The sequence below is a fragment of the Danio aesculapii genome, chromosome 13, assembly GCF_903798145.1.
Source record: "Danio aesculapii chromosome 13, fDanAes4.1, whole genome shotgun sequence".
Taxonomy (NCBI): Eukaryota; Metazoa; Chordata; class Actinopteri; order Cypriniformes; family Danionidae; genus Danio; species Danio aesculapii.
Genome location: NC_079447.1, coordinates 37,284,674 through 37,303,736, shown reverse-complemented (window position 1 = coordinate 37,303,736; position 19,063 = coordinate 37,284,674). Strand labels below are relative to the sequence as shown.

Sequence of the window (19,063 nt, the reverse complement as noted above, 5' to 3'; positions counted from 1 at the left end):
TTATTCTCGCCGAAATAAAACAACTAAGACTTTCTCCAGAAGCAAAATACTTAAAAAATTCAAAGGGGGGCTAACAACTCTGACTTCAACTGTATATGTTCATATATGTTTATATATGGCCATATATGAACATATATAAATTATATATGGGACCAATTCATATATTTAAATAAAAGTCATCTTATTTATCAATTCAATCTTCCAGTGTTTTGATGGAAAATAAGCAAGTTTCTGACAGTAACCGCTGATTGCGGACTACCTATTTTTAATATGAAATGATGAATTTCGCAGAACAGTGACATGTTTTTATCCCTGGTCATTTGACAGATAAATGGACGAAAAATTTACATAAATAAAATGATCACCATAAAAATTAAATGATCATTAAAAAAATGTGCTTACGGTTTAACTTCATGGGTAAATAAGGCGTCCATTAAACTATTCTATGGGTGATTGGGGAGGGGGGTCTAATTCTAATTTACTTTTAGACTATTTGTATATGCAAACATCTTTTTTAAATAAGTGTCTTTTTAACCCAAAATCAGTATAGGCTAGAACAATTTCCCATAGAGTCTGCTGGACACAATCATGCATTGACAATGGCATGGATAATTTGAGGGGCGGTTAAATGTTTTTATTATAAATAATGATTATGAAACAGATCAGTACAAACTATTTTCAACTATTTAAAGTCCAGACCTCCCTCACATTTTGTTTTGATGTCCTTTAAAAAGATCAAGTGTTATTTATGGGGGTCAAATCCCCCTAAACCCCCCTGTAATTGACAGCCGTAAAATTAAAAATGTTTTCTGCTTATTTACGCATTCGAATTACATTATGGGACCTGATGTCTGGTCCACCATTCAACATTCACTGAATCATTCCCTTCCACAAAAGTTTCTTTATCATGGAAAATGTTGTGACACATTTAGAAATTGTTCTTTGAACAACCGAAAACAGCGTCCTTGTAAAAAAATCCTTGTTTATTTTTAGCATTTAACTGTATGAACTGACAGAGAGTAACCTGGATACAAACTGTCGGTACTCTCCAGCTGAATCACATGCTTGTGTTGCATATTCCTGTAGTCTGAATGCAGAAAATGAAAAAGAAAAACTCTTGTTTCACTTGTTGAGCTTAACAATTCCCTGCCTTTGCTTCCCTTTCTGTCACTTCTCCATAACTCTTGTCCTTTTTTTCGGTTGGGCCGGCTCGAGTGCTGAAGCTTCCCCTTTTCCCTTGGATTCCCATATTTCATTATTTCTGCTTGTTCCTCTTGAGTCTGTTCAAACAGAGGCTAGAGCATGGGGAAATCGGCCTGGCACCACAATATGTAAACCACAGGCCTTTTCTCTGAGCTCTAACTGCCTAAAAACAACACGTTTAATGAGCCTTATGATTGACTTTGTAGAATAATCTGAATATTTATTTTGTTTTTATTTTAACTGAGTGCTCTTTTTTGCATGCTTAAGTAGGCTTGTGTGTGTGTGTGTGTGTGTGTGTGTGTGTGTGTGTGTGTGTGTGTGTGTGTGTGTGTGTGTGTGTGTGTGTGTGTGTGTGTGTGTGTGTGTGTGTGTGTGTGTGTGTGTGTGTTTACCATGGTTTGTTGGTCTGGTTTACACCGCTGAGAGTCCTCAGTTTCACAGTGCTTCCTGTGTCTCTGTTTCCTGTTTATCACTCATTTGTTTCAGAGAAGTGTGATGGTGAATGAGATGTTGAGGTGGTTTATGAGCAGTCAGCCTTTAAAAAACACAGGATTTTTCATAATGTGGAATATTAATCGAGTAGAGTTGCAATATATCTCTCAACAGTCTTATAAAAAAAAGTTCTGAAGGGGTTTTTGCAGGGATGCCATAGAAGAACTATTTAGGATTCCACAAGCTGTGTCACAAGCTGTGTCTTTTAAGAGTTCTTAAAAGAATCACTTTTTCTTAGTGTGAGGGATTTTTTTAAATATTAAAGATTTTCAAAGGTTTCAAACTTTAACTTTAAAGAGTGAAATGTAAAAAAAAAAGCTTTTATCTGTTATGTAAATATATGTTTTATATAAATATCTGTGTTAGATATTGCCAGTTTATTTGTCATATTTACAGTTTTATCTTTAAAAGTAATGTCTAGAGATAGGGAAGTTGCTAGTCACAGTTCTGTCTGATTTTCTTGAAATTGACAGTTTTACCATCTCACAATTCTGACTTCAGAATTGCGCATTTTGCGCAGTTTCAACATATAAACTCACAACTGTGAGTTTATATATCCCACTATTTTGATAAAAGACAGCTAAAACTGCAAAGTACTTAAATATACACGTCAAAATGTGTCAAAAAATGTTTCTGAATTGCTTAGAAGTTTTAATATAAAGTAAAAATTACAAGATAGAAAATGTATTTAATTTATAGGGAAATTATTATTATTATTATTATTATTATTATTATTATTATGACAGTTCCAAGCGACTTACCAATATATATATATATATATATATATATATATATATATATATATATATATATATATATATATATATATATATATATATATATATATATATATATATGACATTTAAAGGCTTAACTAGGTTAATTAGGTTAACTAGGCAGGTTAGGGTGATTAGGCAAGTTATTGTATAACTATGGTTTGTTCTGTAGACTATTGAAGAAAAATATAGCTTAAAGGGGCTAATAATTTAAACCTTAAAATGTTTTTTTTTTAATTAAAAACTGCTTTTATTCTTGCTAAAATAAAAAAATAAGACTTTCTCCAGAAGAAAAAATATTATCAGACATACTGTGAAAATTTCTTGCTCTGTTAAATATCATTTGGGAACTATTTAAAAAAGAAAAAAATCAAAGAGGGGCTAATAATTCGGACTTCAACTGTATATATATAGTTGTACTGATACTCATATACAGAAAGTTTAAATTGTACATTTAAAAAAATTACAGTTTTATAGAATTGGTCGGCATTATTCTTATAAATAATATAATATAATATAATATAATATAATATAATATAATATAATATAATATAATATAATATAATATAATATAATATATTATAACAAGGCGTTTCTTTCCGCTGTGGCGACTCCAATGCAAGTAACATCAATATTCAGACAAAACTGATTCAAAACTGAATCAGACATGACAATACTTCACATGAAAGCAAAAAGTACTTCACATGAAAGCATGCTGATCTTTGTCTGCTTTTACTTTAAAAACACATAACAGCTAAGAGTGGTGCTAAGTTAGCAAGTAGCTAATACAGTGACTACATTTAGTTACTAGTAATATCTACAGAAGAAGATATTTTACATATGCAGTAATGTTCTGAAACGGATGTTGTTCAATGCTATAAAATGATGCTTTTCCCATTCATATACAAAATCTGACAATCAAAGGCTAAAAAGGAGGAGAACAGCTGCTTTGCAGGTGCACTTTTGCTGCAGAACATTGAGATAACATGGTAAAGGATGCCGTTGTTAGTTAGAAAAAATAACCACCCAGCCTGCCACTTGACTTAACAGGCCCACTACCCTCTTTTCCAGCCTGTAATATAAAAGTTGAGGCTCGGAGTGACGAGGAAAACGGTCTGTCCTGTGAGATGAATGGAGAGGCAGAGGAATGTGCAGCCGAGGACTTGCGCATGCTCGATGGCTCTGGGGCCAAAGTGAACGGCTCCCACGCAGGCCCCGACAGCAAGCCGGCCGTCTACCCCACTGCCGGGGGCATCCGCCTCCCCAACGGGAAGCTGAAGTGCGATATCTGTGGGATAGTTTGCATTGGGCCCAATGTGTTGATGGTGCACAAGCGAAGTCACACTGGTAAGCGCAACTGCCATCTACTCTTCCCTCCTTATAGTATCAGGCACAGGGTGAAGGGCTGGGTAGGTTAAGTCGCATTTAGTAAGACACACAGAGAGACAGCAGGATAGAGACTGACTCTGGATGTGTTTTATATGCAACCATCCTTTAATTAAATCAGATTCATCATGTGTTATGGAATTTGTTACAGAACAAAACACCTTCACATAAATTACAAGTGAAAAACACATGAAATGTGAAATGTAGGTTGTAACATACCATTTTGTGTAAAACTCATGAGATCACTTGAACAATAGTTTTACATAAATGTTCCAAAGCCACATTTCCACACAGGGGCGCTGCTAGCAATTTTGGGCCCTATGAAAGAACATGAGGTTGGTCCCCTTCTAGTACTGTTAATACTAATTAAACAGATCTCTGATGAACCCCAATGTGCATGGGCCCTCAGAATTGTCCTAACTTTCCCCCACTTAACCATGCTCCTGTTTCCAAACACTAAAGGTTGTGAAGAGTTGTTTTAAAAGGCTAATAACCCTGCTAATAAGGTTAATAATAAGGCAGCAGCTTGTTGCATTGCAGAGACAGTTCAGACAAAACATGAAATTCTGTCATCATTTACTTACTCTTATGCTGTTCCAAACCTCTATGACTTTCTTTCTTCTGTGGAAACAGAAAAAAAACACTCAAAATATCTTCTTTTGTGTTCTGCAGAAGAAAGAAAGTCAGTTTTGGAAGAACATAAAGGTGAGTAAATGGTGACAATTACATTTTTTTACAAAACATTAAAATTTCACTTTAAACCTAATTAGTAGGACGATGATTGAACAAGGTGTGTGTGTGTGTGTGTGTGTGTGTGTGTGTGTGTGTGTGTGTGTGTGTGTGTGTGTGTGTGTGTGTGTGTGTGTGTGTGTGTGTGTGTGTGTGTGTGTGTGTGTGTGTGTGCCTTTAAAATGTGACATTTTGTTTCGTTTTCTTGATTTGAAATTTGAAAAGAAACAGCCAACCAAGACGAAGCCTCTCTGAAATGACAATTACTACAGTATTAGTTATTTTCCTCCTTTCTCAAATTGATATTCCACTGCGATGAAGCCAAACCAGTGGTTGAGAACATTTTTCAAAAAGGCACTTAACTTCCTCACTTGACAAACTAATGAAACTCAAAATGGAAGAAAGGAACAGTGGGGCTAATGCAAATTCAGAAAAGAACGTATAATAAAAGATATAATGAAGCGCTTTCCTATTTAAATCAAAATATTCGCAGGAGGTGCCGTTCTCCTGAAATGCCTTTTTAATAAGTTTCTTTTTTTGCCGTCTTTTTGCTGCTTCACTGGTGACTTATTTTATAGGGCTTTTGAAGAGAGCGCGGTATTAATAGCGTTCTCGCAGAATGCCACAACATTCGGAGGAGCTGGATATTGGTTTATTCCAGGGGCGCTGATCAGGAAGACTGGCTCTCAAACACAAAGTGTTTCCTTCACTTTATTTAAATGAGCTCTGCATTTGCATTGTGATGGGCCGCTCTTATTTTAGAGCTGAAGAAGAGGGGGGAAAAATGAGATTTTCAGATCAAATTGACCCAGGCAGTGGTGCATTACGAAACTGGCAGGCGCCGTCTGAAAGCCTCTTGTTCGATCAGCGCCCCATGCAGTCGTTGTGCGAATCCAGGCGGCGCGCGGAGCGGGGCGCGGCGCTCACGGGCGAGATCTGCCGGCGTGTTTGATTGAGCTCTTGCGCGGGGCGCTGGGTTGTTCGAGATGTAACAGCGCAGTGGAGGCGTGTAGGACAGTGACCCCGCATTCACGCGTAATAGCGCTACAGCGGCGGATGCTTGCTTTCACGGGGCAGATACAGTGCCTCAGACGCTCACCATTTACATGGCCAATTGTCGCTGGAGTTCTGTGTGTTAAAATTAAATGAAATCTGATACAACTACAGGTGTATAAGTGCTATTGGTGTTATTGCACAATGAGTAACTTCCTTGAGTTATTTACATTTAATCACAAAAAAAGAACTAGTGTTTGGACTTCTAAGCTTATATTTTAGTGAACACATAATTTTAAGTCACATTTCAAATCATATGTGTTATACAATACAAAACAAAAACATATTTAATAGTAAAATAATTAAATTTTAATAATAACACATTTCAAATGTGATTTTAGTATATTTTAAAGCATTTAAAAATGCAAGCATCAGTCTTCAGAACAAACTGATTTAGTCAATCGAATCAGACTTTACAATGCTTCACATCATTAAAAGAAAAAAAGCATGTTAAATGTATGCCTCTGAGAAATGAAACGCTGGCAAAATCTACAAAATATTATAACTCAATTTGAGGGTTTGTTTACTTTTTATCACAAAGATATACGCCCCAAAAGCTATTTGAATGTTTAATTCACTTTATGTTTTTTTAACCAACAGATATTCAAAATCAATTTACATTTCAAGTTATAGTGCATTTACACAATAAAGATTCTGCCAAAGCAGCTTCACAGTATTAACTTAACAGACATCATAACCACCTGGTCAACCTTTTATCCATAGGCTATCATAATTATTTTTATTTGCTTACTACTATTTATCAGATTTGTGTCAGTATATTATTCAATGCAAGATTTTTTTTCAAGGAGTGCACCTTAAAAGGGTAAGCTGTATCTTTACAGTCAGTATTTAGCTTAAGCTTAATTCATTTTTTCCCTCATCCAGTAGTGTCTGTGTGGTTGAATCAGTAATATTACTAAATACTAAATACCTTTCAAACAGGTCTGTTTAATTCGACATCATTTTTGGCAAAATATAGTTTTGTCAGCTAATAGAATGCAAAACAATGACTCTTAAAAGTAAACGTAAAATAAGGGTTGGGTTCATCAACCATTTCTTAAAAGAACAATTTAAGAACATTTTTACAAACTATAGAAATATTTTCCACTGTAAGAAATATTTTGTGCAATTGAAAGATCCTATGGATGTTACTTTTCTCATAAACCATCAATGGCAATAAAAAACGAATTTCTAATAATGATGCTAAGATAATCTCTTAATCCCTTAAATGGGTTGTTCACCCAAAACTAAAATTCTGTCATCATTTACTGATGTTCTGGTCCTATTGAACATGAACATGAAGATATTTGGAAGAAAGTATACAGAGAGTAAATTTTCCTTTTTGGGGTGAACTATCCCTGTAAAACATCATGTACCTATTTATGTAGAGTGCACATAAGTAATGTGTTATCTTCCTTTGTCACAAAGGTGAAAGACCATTCCAGTGCAATCAATGTGGTGCTTCATTCACTCAGAAGGGAAACCTGCTCCGACACATCAAACTTCACTCTGGCGAGAAACCTTTCAAATGTCATCTGTGCAACTATGCTTGCCGCCGCAGAGACGCTCTTACTGGACATCTGCGCACACATTCGGGTAACTCATGATGGATGACTTTGAGACACTGTATTGTATAAAAACAATGACTAAATGATGTGGTCTGACTGAGCAGATTTTGTTTTTATTTTGACCTGCTAGTTGGAAAGCCCCATAAGTGTGCATACTGCGGGCGCAGTTACAAGCAGCGGAGCTCACTGGAGGAACATAAGGAGAGATGTCACAACTACCTGCAGTGCATGGGCCTTCAGAACAGCATTTATACAGGTGTGGTCTATGAATTAATGATATTTCTATGTATTGTTTATGTAGATGTAGCTGACCAATGAGCCATTATCGTGGTTTAAACATGGTTAAGTGTCACCATGAACAAGTACAAACCATAACTGGTGTAAAAGAAAAGTTTACCCAAAGGTAAAATTGTTGGAAACTGCTCCCCCTTTATGCTATGCAAGATGAAGGACACTTTTTTCCATTGAACATTAAAAAGCGCTATAAAATTAAAGGCAGTCATTCTGATCATTTTTAAATTGTGCAGTTTAATAACTTTCTTAAAATTAACATTATATAGCTATAGTACCCTGAGTTTTCATAAATGTATGCATATTTCATTCTAACATTGTTATTTACTAAAATACTGTGTATTTTGAATGCCTGTAAGGTCAATTTGACTGCATGCCTTTTAGCATCTGCTACTTTTTCCTGTGTCTCTTTTACCTAACAACAAACCATTTGTATTTAAGAGTAGTTGGAGGTTTTTAAGATCATTCAGAATGAATGAGTAAATGATTAATAAACTATTGAAATGAACATTTATATATCTTATTACTCAGGCATATAGTAATGGTTACTTTGTATGTTAGTAAATACTTTATTAACTCAACTTCATGCAGTTTTGTCACCTAATCTAAAGTAGGATTATTTATGCTTTATGAATCCCTAATAAATAAATGACAATTAAAGGCTTCGTATCAAATGAACAATAATCTTTGCAATCTTACCTAAAAAGTAAAATTACTGTAAAGTTTACACATTGCTGAATAACAGGAGTGTCAAAATATGACTTAACATTGGATAAACAACAACAATATAATAATTTACCAATATAATAGGATGCAATGTATAAACTGTAAAGTAATTTTATTTTAGATAAGGTTGCAAAGATTTACTTTTTATTTGATACTGTTTCATTTGTGTATCCTCAAATTAATAGAAACAAATAAAGTTGTTTATTGTATAATTGTTTCCTGTTTAGAATATAACTGAGGCTTTAATTGTCATTTATAAGCGATTTATAAAGCATAAACGATCCTCACTTTAGATTAGGTCACAAAACTGGATGAAGTTGAGTTAATAAATCATTTATTGGCATACAAATTAACTATTAATATTAAGGCTTTATAAATCCTTAATAGATGACAATTAAAGGCTTAGTATCAAATGAAAAATACATCTTTTCAATCTTATTACAAAGTAAAATTACTATAAAATTTAAACATTGCCAAATAACAAGAGTGCCAAAATATAACAGAAGATTGGATAAAACAACAACAATATAATAATTTAACTATACAAAATTTCTATGTTATTTAGCAATGTTTAAAGTAATTAACAGTAATTTTATTTTAGATAAAATTGCAAATATTTATTTTTCATTTAATACAGTTTCATTTGTATATCTTCATATGAATATAAATGAATTAATTTATTTTCTTTTGTTCCTGTTTAGAATATAACTAAGCCTTTAATTATCATTTATAAGGGATTTTTAAAGCATAAGTAGTCCTCACTTTAGATTAGGTCACAAAACTGGATGAAGTATTATTATATGCCTGAATAATAAGATATATAAATGTTAATTTTAATAGTTTATTAATCATTTATCTCCACAAATCTGAATAATCTTTAAAAACCAGCAACTTCTCTCAAATAAGTGGTTTGTAAATGATGCAATACTTAATTTAGTAATGAAAAAATAATAATCAACAAAGTATGAAAATACAATCATTAAGCACACTATTTATGTGTTATTAATCAAGAAAATAGCATTTGTATCTGCAGTTATAAACTGCTAACTCACATTTGTTAATGTAGAGTTAATGCTTAACAGACAATGAATAAACCTTTCGCTAATGAAACACAAATGAAACTGTATCAAATAAAAATAAATCTTTGCAATATAATGTAAAATAAACGTTGAAATGTTGTATCATAATATATTGTTAAATTATTATATTGTTGTTTTATTCAATTTTATTTAATTGTATTTATTGCTAATTGTGTTTTGACACTCCTGTTATTTGGCAATGTTTAAACTTTACAGTAATTTTATTTTTTAGGTAAGATTCCAAACATTTATTGTTTATTGTACATTCAATACTAAACCTTTAATTGTCATTTATAAGGAATTTACTAAGTATAATTACTCCTCACTTTAGATTAGGTCACAAAACTGCGTGAAGTCGACTTAATTAAGCATTTATTAACATACATAGTAACTATTACTATATGCCTGAATAATGTTTGGTTTATTTATCATTTACTAACTCTTTCTGAATGAGTCTAAAAGCCACCAACTACTATTAAATACAAATGGTTTGTAAATGATGCAATGTCGGTATAATAACGGTAAGAATGACCAATATGCACATTCTAGAAGTTACAGAATTCTGTTAGTAATATTGTCCATTATTAAAGATGTTTTTAGCAGAAACGGTGCTTATTGGTTAGCAGCAAAATTAATAGTATGATACATTGTGGTCCTATAAAACCAAAAGTTTTGTGCAAGAAACTAAACATTGTTCCTGTCGATCTACAGCCTTGGTTGAGAGTGGTCTTAATGGAGAAGGAAATATCATATGTTGTTTATGAAAATGGTACTTATTTGTGCATATCCTGAATCCTACAAAATATATAACAACATAAGGTTATTTCAGTATGCGCAACAGTAAATCATTAATTACTTGATGCATTATTTTGCATCAAGTAATCACCCGCTTTGAATGTTATTACTCGATTATTATTGTTATCAGTGGTTATCAGCTAATAGATATAGACCAGCAGGGGCCTTCTGCACCTACTGGTGGGCTCAGAAGGCTGTTATCATCCATCATTATGGTTAATCAGCTATACTAATAGAGAAGACTCCAGATCCAGATCTGTTTTTACATACTGTGACGGTTGGGTTAAGGGTTGGGGTAGGGGTAGACGTTAATAAAATGCAAATAATGGGAAATTTAATAAGTAATATAAATAATTCTTATTGTTAATCAGCTATACTAATAGGGAAGACTCCAGATCCAGATCTAGTTTACATTACTGTGATGTAAAATACAATTAATGAGAAATTAAATAAATAATATAAACAGTTCTTGTTAACTTCCGGCTAGGCTTGTGCCGGTATTCTGTAATGCGATAAATCACGGTAATGAATATGCACGATATTGTTATCGCGGGCACTTCAAAATACCGTGAAAAATAATAGATCCGAATTTATATTCTTAGAACGCGCCTTAGCTTATTTTCCATCAACCGCTTGAAGAAACACTGCGTATATGCTGCGCAGAACTGATGCGCACTCTGATGTAAACAATCCCCACATGTAGAAGCACTGTGCGCGCGCCGCCGCTGCCACCGCACTATAATCCTCACACGAAAAAGAAGCACGGCGGAAGGAGGAACGCTGCCGACAATTTATCCCCCTTCAGCTTATTTTCCATCAACCGCTTGAAGAAACACTGCGTATATGCTGCGCAGAACTGATGCGCACTCTGATGTAAACAATCCCCGCATGTAGAAGCACTGTGGCACACAGTGCACGCCGCCGTTGCCACCGCTCACTAATCCTCACACGAAGAAGAAGCATGGCGGAAAGAGGAACGCTGCCGACAATTTATCCCCCTTCAAAAAAAAAGTCAGAGGTTTGGAAATATTTTGGGTTCCAAAAAAATGCACAGGGATTGCTGATCGAAGACGGTTTCTCTTTGCACATTCACTTTGATATAATTGCTCAAGTTTACTTTTATATTGTGTATTGTTTTATTTATATTTATTTGTATTTAAATGTTTAAAGTACTTTTAGTTAATTAAAAAGTTATTAAAGTTACTAAGTTGATGAAACTGAAGTTTTTTTATGTTTTTTTACCTGTTTCTCTAGTAAAATTACAATATCGTGATAATACCGTATACCGTGATAAAAGCTCAATCAATTAATCGCAGCATGAAAATGTGATATTGGCACATGCCTACTTCCGGCCATAGCTGTAGTTGATCTATAGCTGATTAACCATGTGGGTGGTTGATAACAGCCTTCTGAGCCTACCAGTAGGCGCAGAAGGCCCCTACTAGCCCATATCTATCAGCTGATAACCACTGATAACACCCATTCAATCGAGTGATAACATTCAAATCAACTAAAGGAATTTACACTTTGTGAACATGCTTGGGACTGTCTGCCAAAGTTTTGGATTAGAGGTGTGAATGTTTTAAATACTGTTCAATTTCTTGCAAAGGCTCATTTTATTTCTTTTATTATGTATCACCAGAAGCTATTGGAGTGTTCATTAGTTTTTTTAGATGTGTGCTGATTGCCATTGACTTCGTAATGAATTTTAAAACAATCTACTGAAAAAAAGTCACCATCTTTTAAATGGCATCTTCACCATCTAAGTTAGCAGCATTTTTTTTTTTGGGGGGGGGGGGGGGGGGGTGAACTATCCCTTTATCTGTAGCATAATATGAGATATACAACTTCCACCAACAATGCAATGACAGTTCTCTATCAAGTGACTCCATCAAATGAACCGTAGCTACAGTGTATGCCTTTAATGACTCCAAGCTTAAGAAAACAATTCTCAAGAGGAGGAGCAATTATAGGGACAAAATTAAATAAGGGACAGAAAAACCATATAGCAAAGTGTGCAAAATTGTATTGCATGGAACATCCTTCTTTATAGTTAGCACCATGCCAGCAGATGAGCTCAGGTTAGATACAGCAATCTGAAACTTATGCGTGGTTTCTTTGTCTTGCTTTCCATAGTGAAGGAAGAGAACAGCCAGAATGAGCAGAGGGAGGACATGCCTGCATCTGAGAGGGCCTTGGTGCTAGACAGGATAGCTAACAATGTAGCTAAGCGTAAGAGCTCTATGCCACAGAGGTTTGTGGGTAAGAGTTGAAGTTTGCTTTCATTGTGCAGCAATATATTAGAGATTCTAGATAATCCAGAGATCACTGTTTATTATGCATTTATGTATCTAACTTAAAGAAATACTCAATGATGATAGGAAGCTGCGTAATTTCTTTCTCTTGGATGAGCTTTTAAACACAGAAAGATCATTATGGCTTGCAACATAATTGTCTCTTACAAGATTATTATCAAATTTCTTTTGCTTATTTAATAGCTATAGCTGCTGAAGCATTCCAATAAGGTGAAAATAGGTTTTTAAAATGTGCTTTGCATAAAGCAAACATCAATATTTTAAGAGATTTTCACTAAAAAGTTATTTGGGTTTCTGAAAATGGTTTGGTAACACTTTATTTTGATGGTCCATTTGAGTATTAGTAAATTGTCTGCTTAATATCTGTTGATACTGCTCCTTCAACAGACATTTAACTGACTATAAGAAGCTTTGCAAGTACATGTCAGCTTACACTAACCCTAGCCCTAACCCCAACCTAAAAGTCCACTTATAATCTGATGAGAATTAGTTGGCATGTAGATGCAATGTAACTTAAATTCAACAAAAGGACTATTAAAATAAAGTGTGACCATGGTTCTTATATGTAATGAGTGTAAGCCCATTGCTGTTCTTTTAGTACTGTAGAGTACTCTAGAAATGAAAAGATATTTATATGAGCCACCATGTGATGTTTTCTAGACTGTCACATTGGTAGAAAACTTGCTGAATGTGCCTAAAGTGTCATAAATTTAAAATAGACATTCTTTATTGCCATCTACTGTTTGCAAAGAACCTTGCCAGTGATCAAAATGTTTTTCAAATTATTAAAAATACTTCTCACTATGGGTGTATTCACACATCGGTGGTTTGGTTAGATTAAAGAATAACTCTGCAGTTAAATTGTTCTGTTATTGTGATACTAGTGCGCACCAGACAAGTGCACCAAAACATCTGTAAAGATCCTGGTTTACTTCCGAGCAAGCAATTTGCACATTACAATTAGACTTAAAGGGTTAATTCATCCAAAAATGAAAATTCTGTTTCCAATTACTCAAGCTCATGTCAGATATTCATTCATCTTTGGAATAAAAATTAAGGTATTTTAGATGAAATCAGAGAGCTTCCTCATAGACAGCAATTGAATATATGCAGAGCTAATGTGTCTTCCCATACCTATAAACGATTAACGGTTAACGTGACTTTTTTAATTTTACTTTCATACTTTTACAGCATTGATGTTGTAATGTAATTAAAATATAATCAGTTGAATAAACTTCAGCATTTATTTAGTTGTTGAAGCGTAAACCGAGATGAAAAGCCACTGGAGTAAAATAAAGATATGGCGCGGAAAAATGTAATTTAATGCAGTGCTTCTTGTACAACCTGAGACCCACTTTAAAGCGTATATCATTTAGGCAGTGAAGATTGTTGATTTTTAAAGAGAACAGACTTTAAACTCGACAATTTTGTAACAACATACAGTTCACTGGAAGCGTTTGACCCAGATTACTAACAGTCCTTCTTCATGCTTCTGCATATACCCTATAGTAGGGATGCACCGATATGGATTTTTTTGGCCGATACTGATAACCGATAACTTTTCAGACTTGGAGGCCGATAGACGATATATATAGGCCGATAATTATAAATATTTCAAAATGTTATATTTTTATACAGCAAACTTCATAATAGATTTAACTGCTCTTATGAACTGAATAGTCTATACTCAAAGCAAAAAAGCTATAATTTCAAAATTGCAAGGTGATTATATAGACCTATAATCATGATTTCACATAAATCAGCATGCAAACAATCTATTTTTTCCTTCTCTTCATAGCAAATTAACATGCAACTTGACTGTTGCATAAAAACAATAGGTTAAATAACAAAATGGGATTTAATCAACAAGCAAGTTAAATATATTTTAAACAAAATGAAAATGATAGAGCTAAGGTCTAAAACCAGCTCAAATGTTCTTGAATAAATGTATGTAATGTAATGTACATATATACAAATATGTAATGTCCGAAAAAGCCTTTTTTAGAGGTGTTTTGACAGTTCAGAGCCACCGTACAGCTAAATACAGATAGTATTACTTTAGAAAATATATTCATCATATTTGGTGTTTTAGATTCTTTTGAACACATGTAGCTGCTGCTACTACGGAGACCCGGAAGGGACGTGATAGTGGGGGAAAAAATTGGTGGAAGAAAAAAAAATTGGTGGAAGAAAAAAAATTGGGTGGGAGAAAAAAAAAACAGTGATAGGAAAACATATTTTTAAGTTTTTTATGTTTCCTCGCAAAGATGTTTTGCGTTATCTCGCAAAACTGTTTTTCCACAAACACTTCCTGTTCACTTTATTCATGTAAACCCTCATGTTTTTGCCAAAATTCTCCCGTATTTTATCCTTCTATCCCACTATCATCCTATCATTAAGTATTTTCCAATATTTCTGATATATTTTTAATCTTGAAAGCGCGCTGAAATTAATATTAAAATGTCTGCTTTCACTTTCTTTACATTAAAGCTGTGCGTCGATCATCGCCTTTCATATGCTACAACTGAACCAGTGAATGCATGTATAAGCGCTGACTAACAGACGCGCTCCTTACATTAAACTGATCCCAGATCAGCTTCTGTACACGCCATTTACAGAGGAGTAAAAATGCAGGACACTTTTGGATTCGTGTGTATGTTTAAACAGACAGACAAATACACTGAATAATATGTAAACATCTCCGTCCTGCATGTTTTATTTTTAACAGCTAATTTTCTTTTAAATGAGCACAAACAGTTTCTAAAGTAATGTAATGCGTTCATTATAGATCTGTGCATTCTCACAGAGACACCTCTGTTATCAAACTAAACAAAACGAGAGATTAATTTGCTGCTCACTTGTTTGATAACAGAGGTGTCACTTTAAATGGCGTGTACAGAAGCTGATCTGGGATCAGTTTATTGTACGGAGCGCGTCTGTCAGTCAGCGCTTATGCATGCATTCACTGGTTCAGAGGTTGCATATGAGAGGCAATGATCGACGCACAGCCTTAATGTAAAGAAAGTGAATGCAGACATTTTGATATTAATTTCAGCGTGCTTTCAAGATTAAAAATATATCAGAAATATGTGGAAATACTTAATGATTGGATGATAGTGGGATAGAAGGGTAAAATATGGGAGAATTTCGGCAAAAACGGGAGGGTTTACATGAATGAAGTGAACATGAGGTGTTTGTGGAGAAACTGTTTTGCGAGATAACGCAAAACATCTTTGCGAGGGAACGAAATACATCTTTGCGAGATAACGCAAAACCTCACATCTTTGCGAGATAACGCAAAACATCTTTGTGAGGGAACGCAAAAAAACTTTAAAATGTGTTTTCCTATCACTCTGTTTTTTTTTTCTTCCACCAATTTTTTTCTTCTACCTTTTTTTTCTTTTCACCCCGTCCCTTCTGGGTCTCCGTAACAGGAAGTGTTTGTCGAGAAACAGTTTTGTGAGATAACGCAAAACATCTTTACGAGATAACGCTAAATCTTTGCGAGGGAACGCAAAAAACCTTAGAAATATGTTTTCCCATCACTCAGTTTTTTTTCTTCCACCAATTTTTTCCCCCACCATCACGTCCCTTCCGGGTCTCCGTACTGCTTGACAATCAGACAACGCTTCTGTGTTCGTTCTTGCTGTCAATTTCGGGAAAAATGATCGATGAAAAGTTTATGATAAAACGCTGTGTGTTTCACTCAACTACAGGCGGAGCAGCTAAGCATTGAGCTCAGATGAATTTATGACAAACACAGAGCATAATATAAAGACAGAGTATGCGGCGAGTTGAGAGCTCCTGCTGGATTCAGTGACCGGCGCACCGCACCTCTTTCCCGTGCAGCTCTGAAGGCTGTCAGATTAGTGTGTGTGCGCGCGGTGACAGCCCTCACGCGGGCTTGTTATAATCAATATAAATATTGCGATCAAACTGAATACATTCTTACATCAACAACACATGGCAAGCAACACGTTGATAATAACAAATAATCATATTAGATTACAAAACAACCCAACAAGTTGTTTAGCACGTGTGCATCGCTACTGTGATGTTTGCACATATTTTGCACATATTTATCCTGAGGTGATTTAAAGCAAAATACACAATGACACTCAATCAAACATATCTACAATGATAAGGAACATGGTTACTTACTGAGTTATTAACCCCCAGCAATACCACATGAAGAAAGGACGGACATTGAAGGAATAAACATTGTGACAAAAGCTCCATTATAGTGCACTGGACAAGTCTAAACAAGTTCCGCCCACGCGTGCGCCAGGCAGGCAGTTCTGTACAATTACGTAATTTATCGGCTTAAAGATATCGGCCTAATTTAGACATAGGATCAATAACGATAATCTTAAAAATAGCATTTATCGGCCGGTAACGATATGGCCGCCTTGCATTCCTACCCTTTAGTTCTGACTCCTTCAATGAAAAATCCAGAATAGTTCATAAAAGTACAAAAAAATACCTCCTTAAAACAGTTGTTCACTTGTTCAATTGGAATATAATCAATGTACATTTGTGCCCACATAAAAAAAAACTTTATTCAACAGTTTCTTCTCCTCAATGTCAGTATAGCAAGTACCTTCCTGAAAGCAATGTGCTATTCATGCTCAGGCACGCTGCTTATTTATATTGCTGTACTTTATTTCAAACAGAGTAAGTCATACTTAGTAGTTTGCATTGGAGGGTGGTGGGGGATATACATTAGTGCACAGTGCTCTCAAGAACGTGTGACCTATACTTTCACTGTGGAGAAGGAACTTGTTATGAATAAAGTCGTTATTTTTGATATAGAAGCACACAAGAGTTTTCTCGTAGGCTGCGTCCGAAACCGCCTACTACTCAGTAGGTACTGCATTTGAATTTAAACGTACTACTCGGCCATTAGAAAAGTGCGTTCTTTACGTATGAATGGAACTCGAACATACTACATCCGCCGTTTTGTCATGATCACATGTCCTACCCGCGTGAGTTGTGTCGCTTCACTCCAATTCATGAATTCTCTCGTGGGTCATCATGGGATAGTGTAGCGTCCATCCTATGCACACTTCAGAATCTCGCTGGAAGTAGTAGGTCATCCGGGTACTATGAATTCTGACATACTACTTGGCTCGCATACTGATTTTAGTGTAATATATAGTGTGGAAGTATGTGATTTCGGACACAGCCATAGATTCACAATATTCTGATTTACCCACTGAGGACACACAGACTGTTTTGAGAATGTTTATGATACCTTTTTGAACTTTTAAGTTTACATTTACATTTACATTTACATTTAGTCATTTAGCAGACGCTTTTATCCAAAGCGACTTACAAATGAGGACAAGGAAGCAATTTACACAACTATAAGAGCAGCAGTGAACAAGCGCTATAGACAAGTTTCAGGCGTGTAAAAGTCAAAGAAGCAAAACATTAGTAGAAAATTTTTTTTTTTTTTTTTTTTTTTTTTTTTTTTTTGAGGGAGAGAGAGAGAGAGAGAGAGAGAAAGAGGGCTCAGTTAGTGGTATAGCCAGAGAGGCAATTGCAGATTAGGAGGAAAAGTGGAGACTAAACAGTTGCGTTTTTAGTCGTTTCTTGAAGACAGCAAGTGACTCGGCTGTTCTGATGTAGTTGGGGAGTTCATTCCACCAACTGGGCAGATTGAATGTGAGAGTTCGGGAAAGTGATTTCTTCCCTCTTTGGGATGGAACAACGAGGCGACGTTCATTCACAGAACGCAAGTTTCTGGAGGGCACATATATCTGCAGAAGTGAGAGCAGATACGAAGGAGCACAGCTAGAGGTCACTTTGTAAGCAAACATCAGAGCTTTGAATTTGATGCGGGCAGCAACTGGAAGCCAGTGCAAACGGGTGAGTAGCGGAGTGACATGTGCTCTTTTGGGTTCATCAAAGACCACTCGTGCAGCTGCGTTCTGAAGCAGTTGAAGAGGTTTGATAGAACTAGCTGGTAGCCCGGCTAGCAGAGAGTTGCAATAGTCCAGTTTGGAGAGGACAAGAGCTTGAACAATGAGTTGAGCTGTATGTTCAGATAGGAAGGGTCGGACCTTTCTGATGTTGTAGAGTGCGAATCTGCAAGATCGGGCAGTTCTAGAAATGTGGTCAGAGAAGTTCAGTTGGTCATCAATCGTAACTCCAAGGCTTTTTACCATTTTGGATGCAGTGATGGTTGCTCCATCCATCTGGATTGAAAAGTTATGGTGAAGAGTCGGGTTGGCAGAAACTTCAAGCATTTCCGTTTTCATGAGGTTAAGCTGGAGATGATGATCTTTCATCCAGAGTGAAATGTCTGACAGGCAGGCTGAAATGCGAGCTGGAACCGAGGGATCATCAGGGTGGAAAGAGAGGTATAGCTGGGTATCATCAGCATAGCAGTGGTAGGAAAAACCATGTTTCTGGATGACTGTTCCTAAAGATGCCGTGTAGATAGAGAAGAGAAGTGGTCCAAGCACAGAGCCCTGAGGTACCCCAGTGTATAGATGCTGTAGGTTGGACACCTCTCCCCTCCACGACACCCTGAATGACCTGTCCGAGAGGTAGGAACTGAACCATTGAATAACAGTGCCTGTGACGCCCAGTGACTCAAGCGTAGATAGCAGGATCTGGTGGTTTACAGTGTCAAAAGCAGTTGG

The 19,063-nt window shown here is 35.5% G+C and overlaps 1 protein-coding gene across 4 annotated transcripts in view; it reads left to right on the top strand.

The window, feature by feature from the left end:
• The window catches only part of ikzf1 (IKAROS family zinc finger 1 (Ikaros)), a 42,758-nt gene that overhangs the window by 21,904 nt on the left and 1,791 nt on the right, over nucleotides 1-19,063 (top strand). The window contains exons 4-8 of one of the 4 annotated variants that reach the window (XM_056470960.1): nucleotides 3,543-3,818; nucleotides 4,530-4,562; nucleotides 7,068-7,235; nucleotides 7,338-7,463; nucleotides 12,235-12,360. In XM_056470960.1, coding sequence (XP_056326935.1) covers nucleotides 3,543-3,818; nucleotides 4,530-4,562; nucleotides 7,068-7,235; nucleotides 7,338-7,463; nucleotides 12,235-12,360 — 729 coding nt within the window. The remainder of the gene's footprint in view (nucleotides 1-3,542; nucleotides 3,819-4,529; nucleotides 4,563-7,067; nucleotides 7,236-7,337; nucleotides 7,464-12,234; nucleotides 12,361-19,063) is intronic. The other 3 variants (XM_056470961.1, XM_056470963.1, XM_056470962.1) reach the window with 3 other exon arrangements.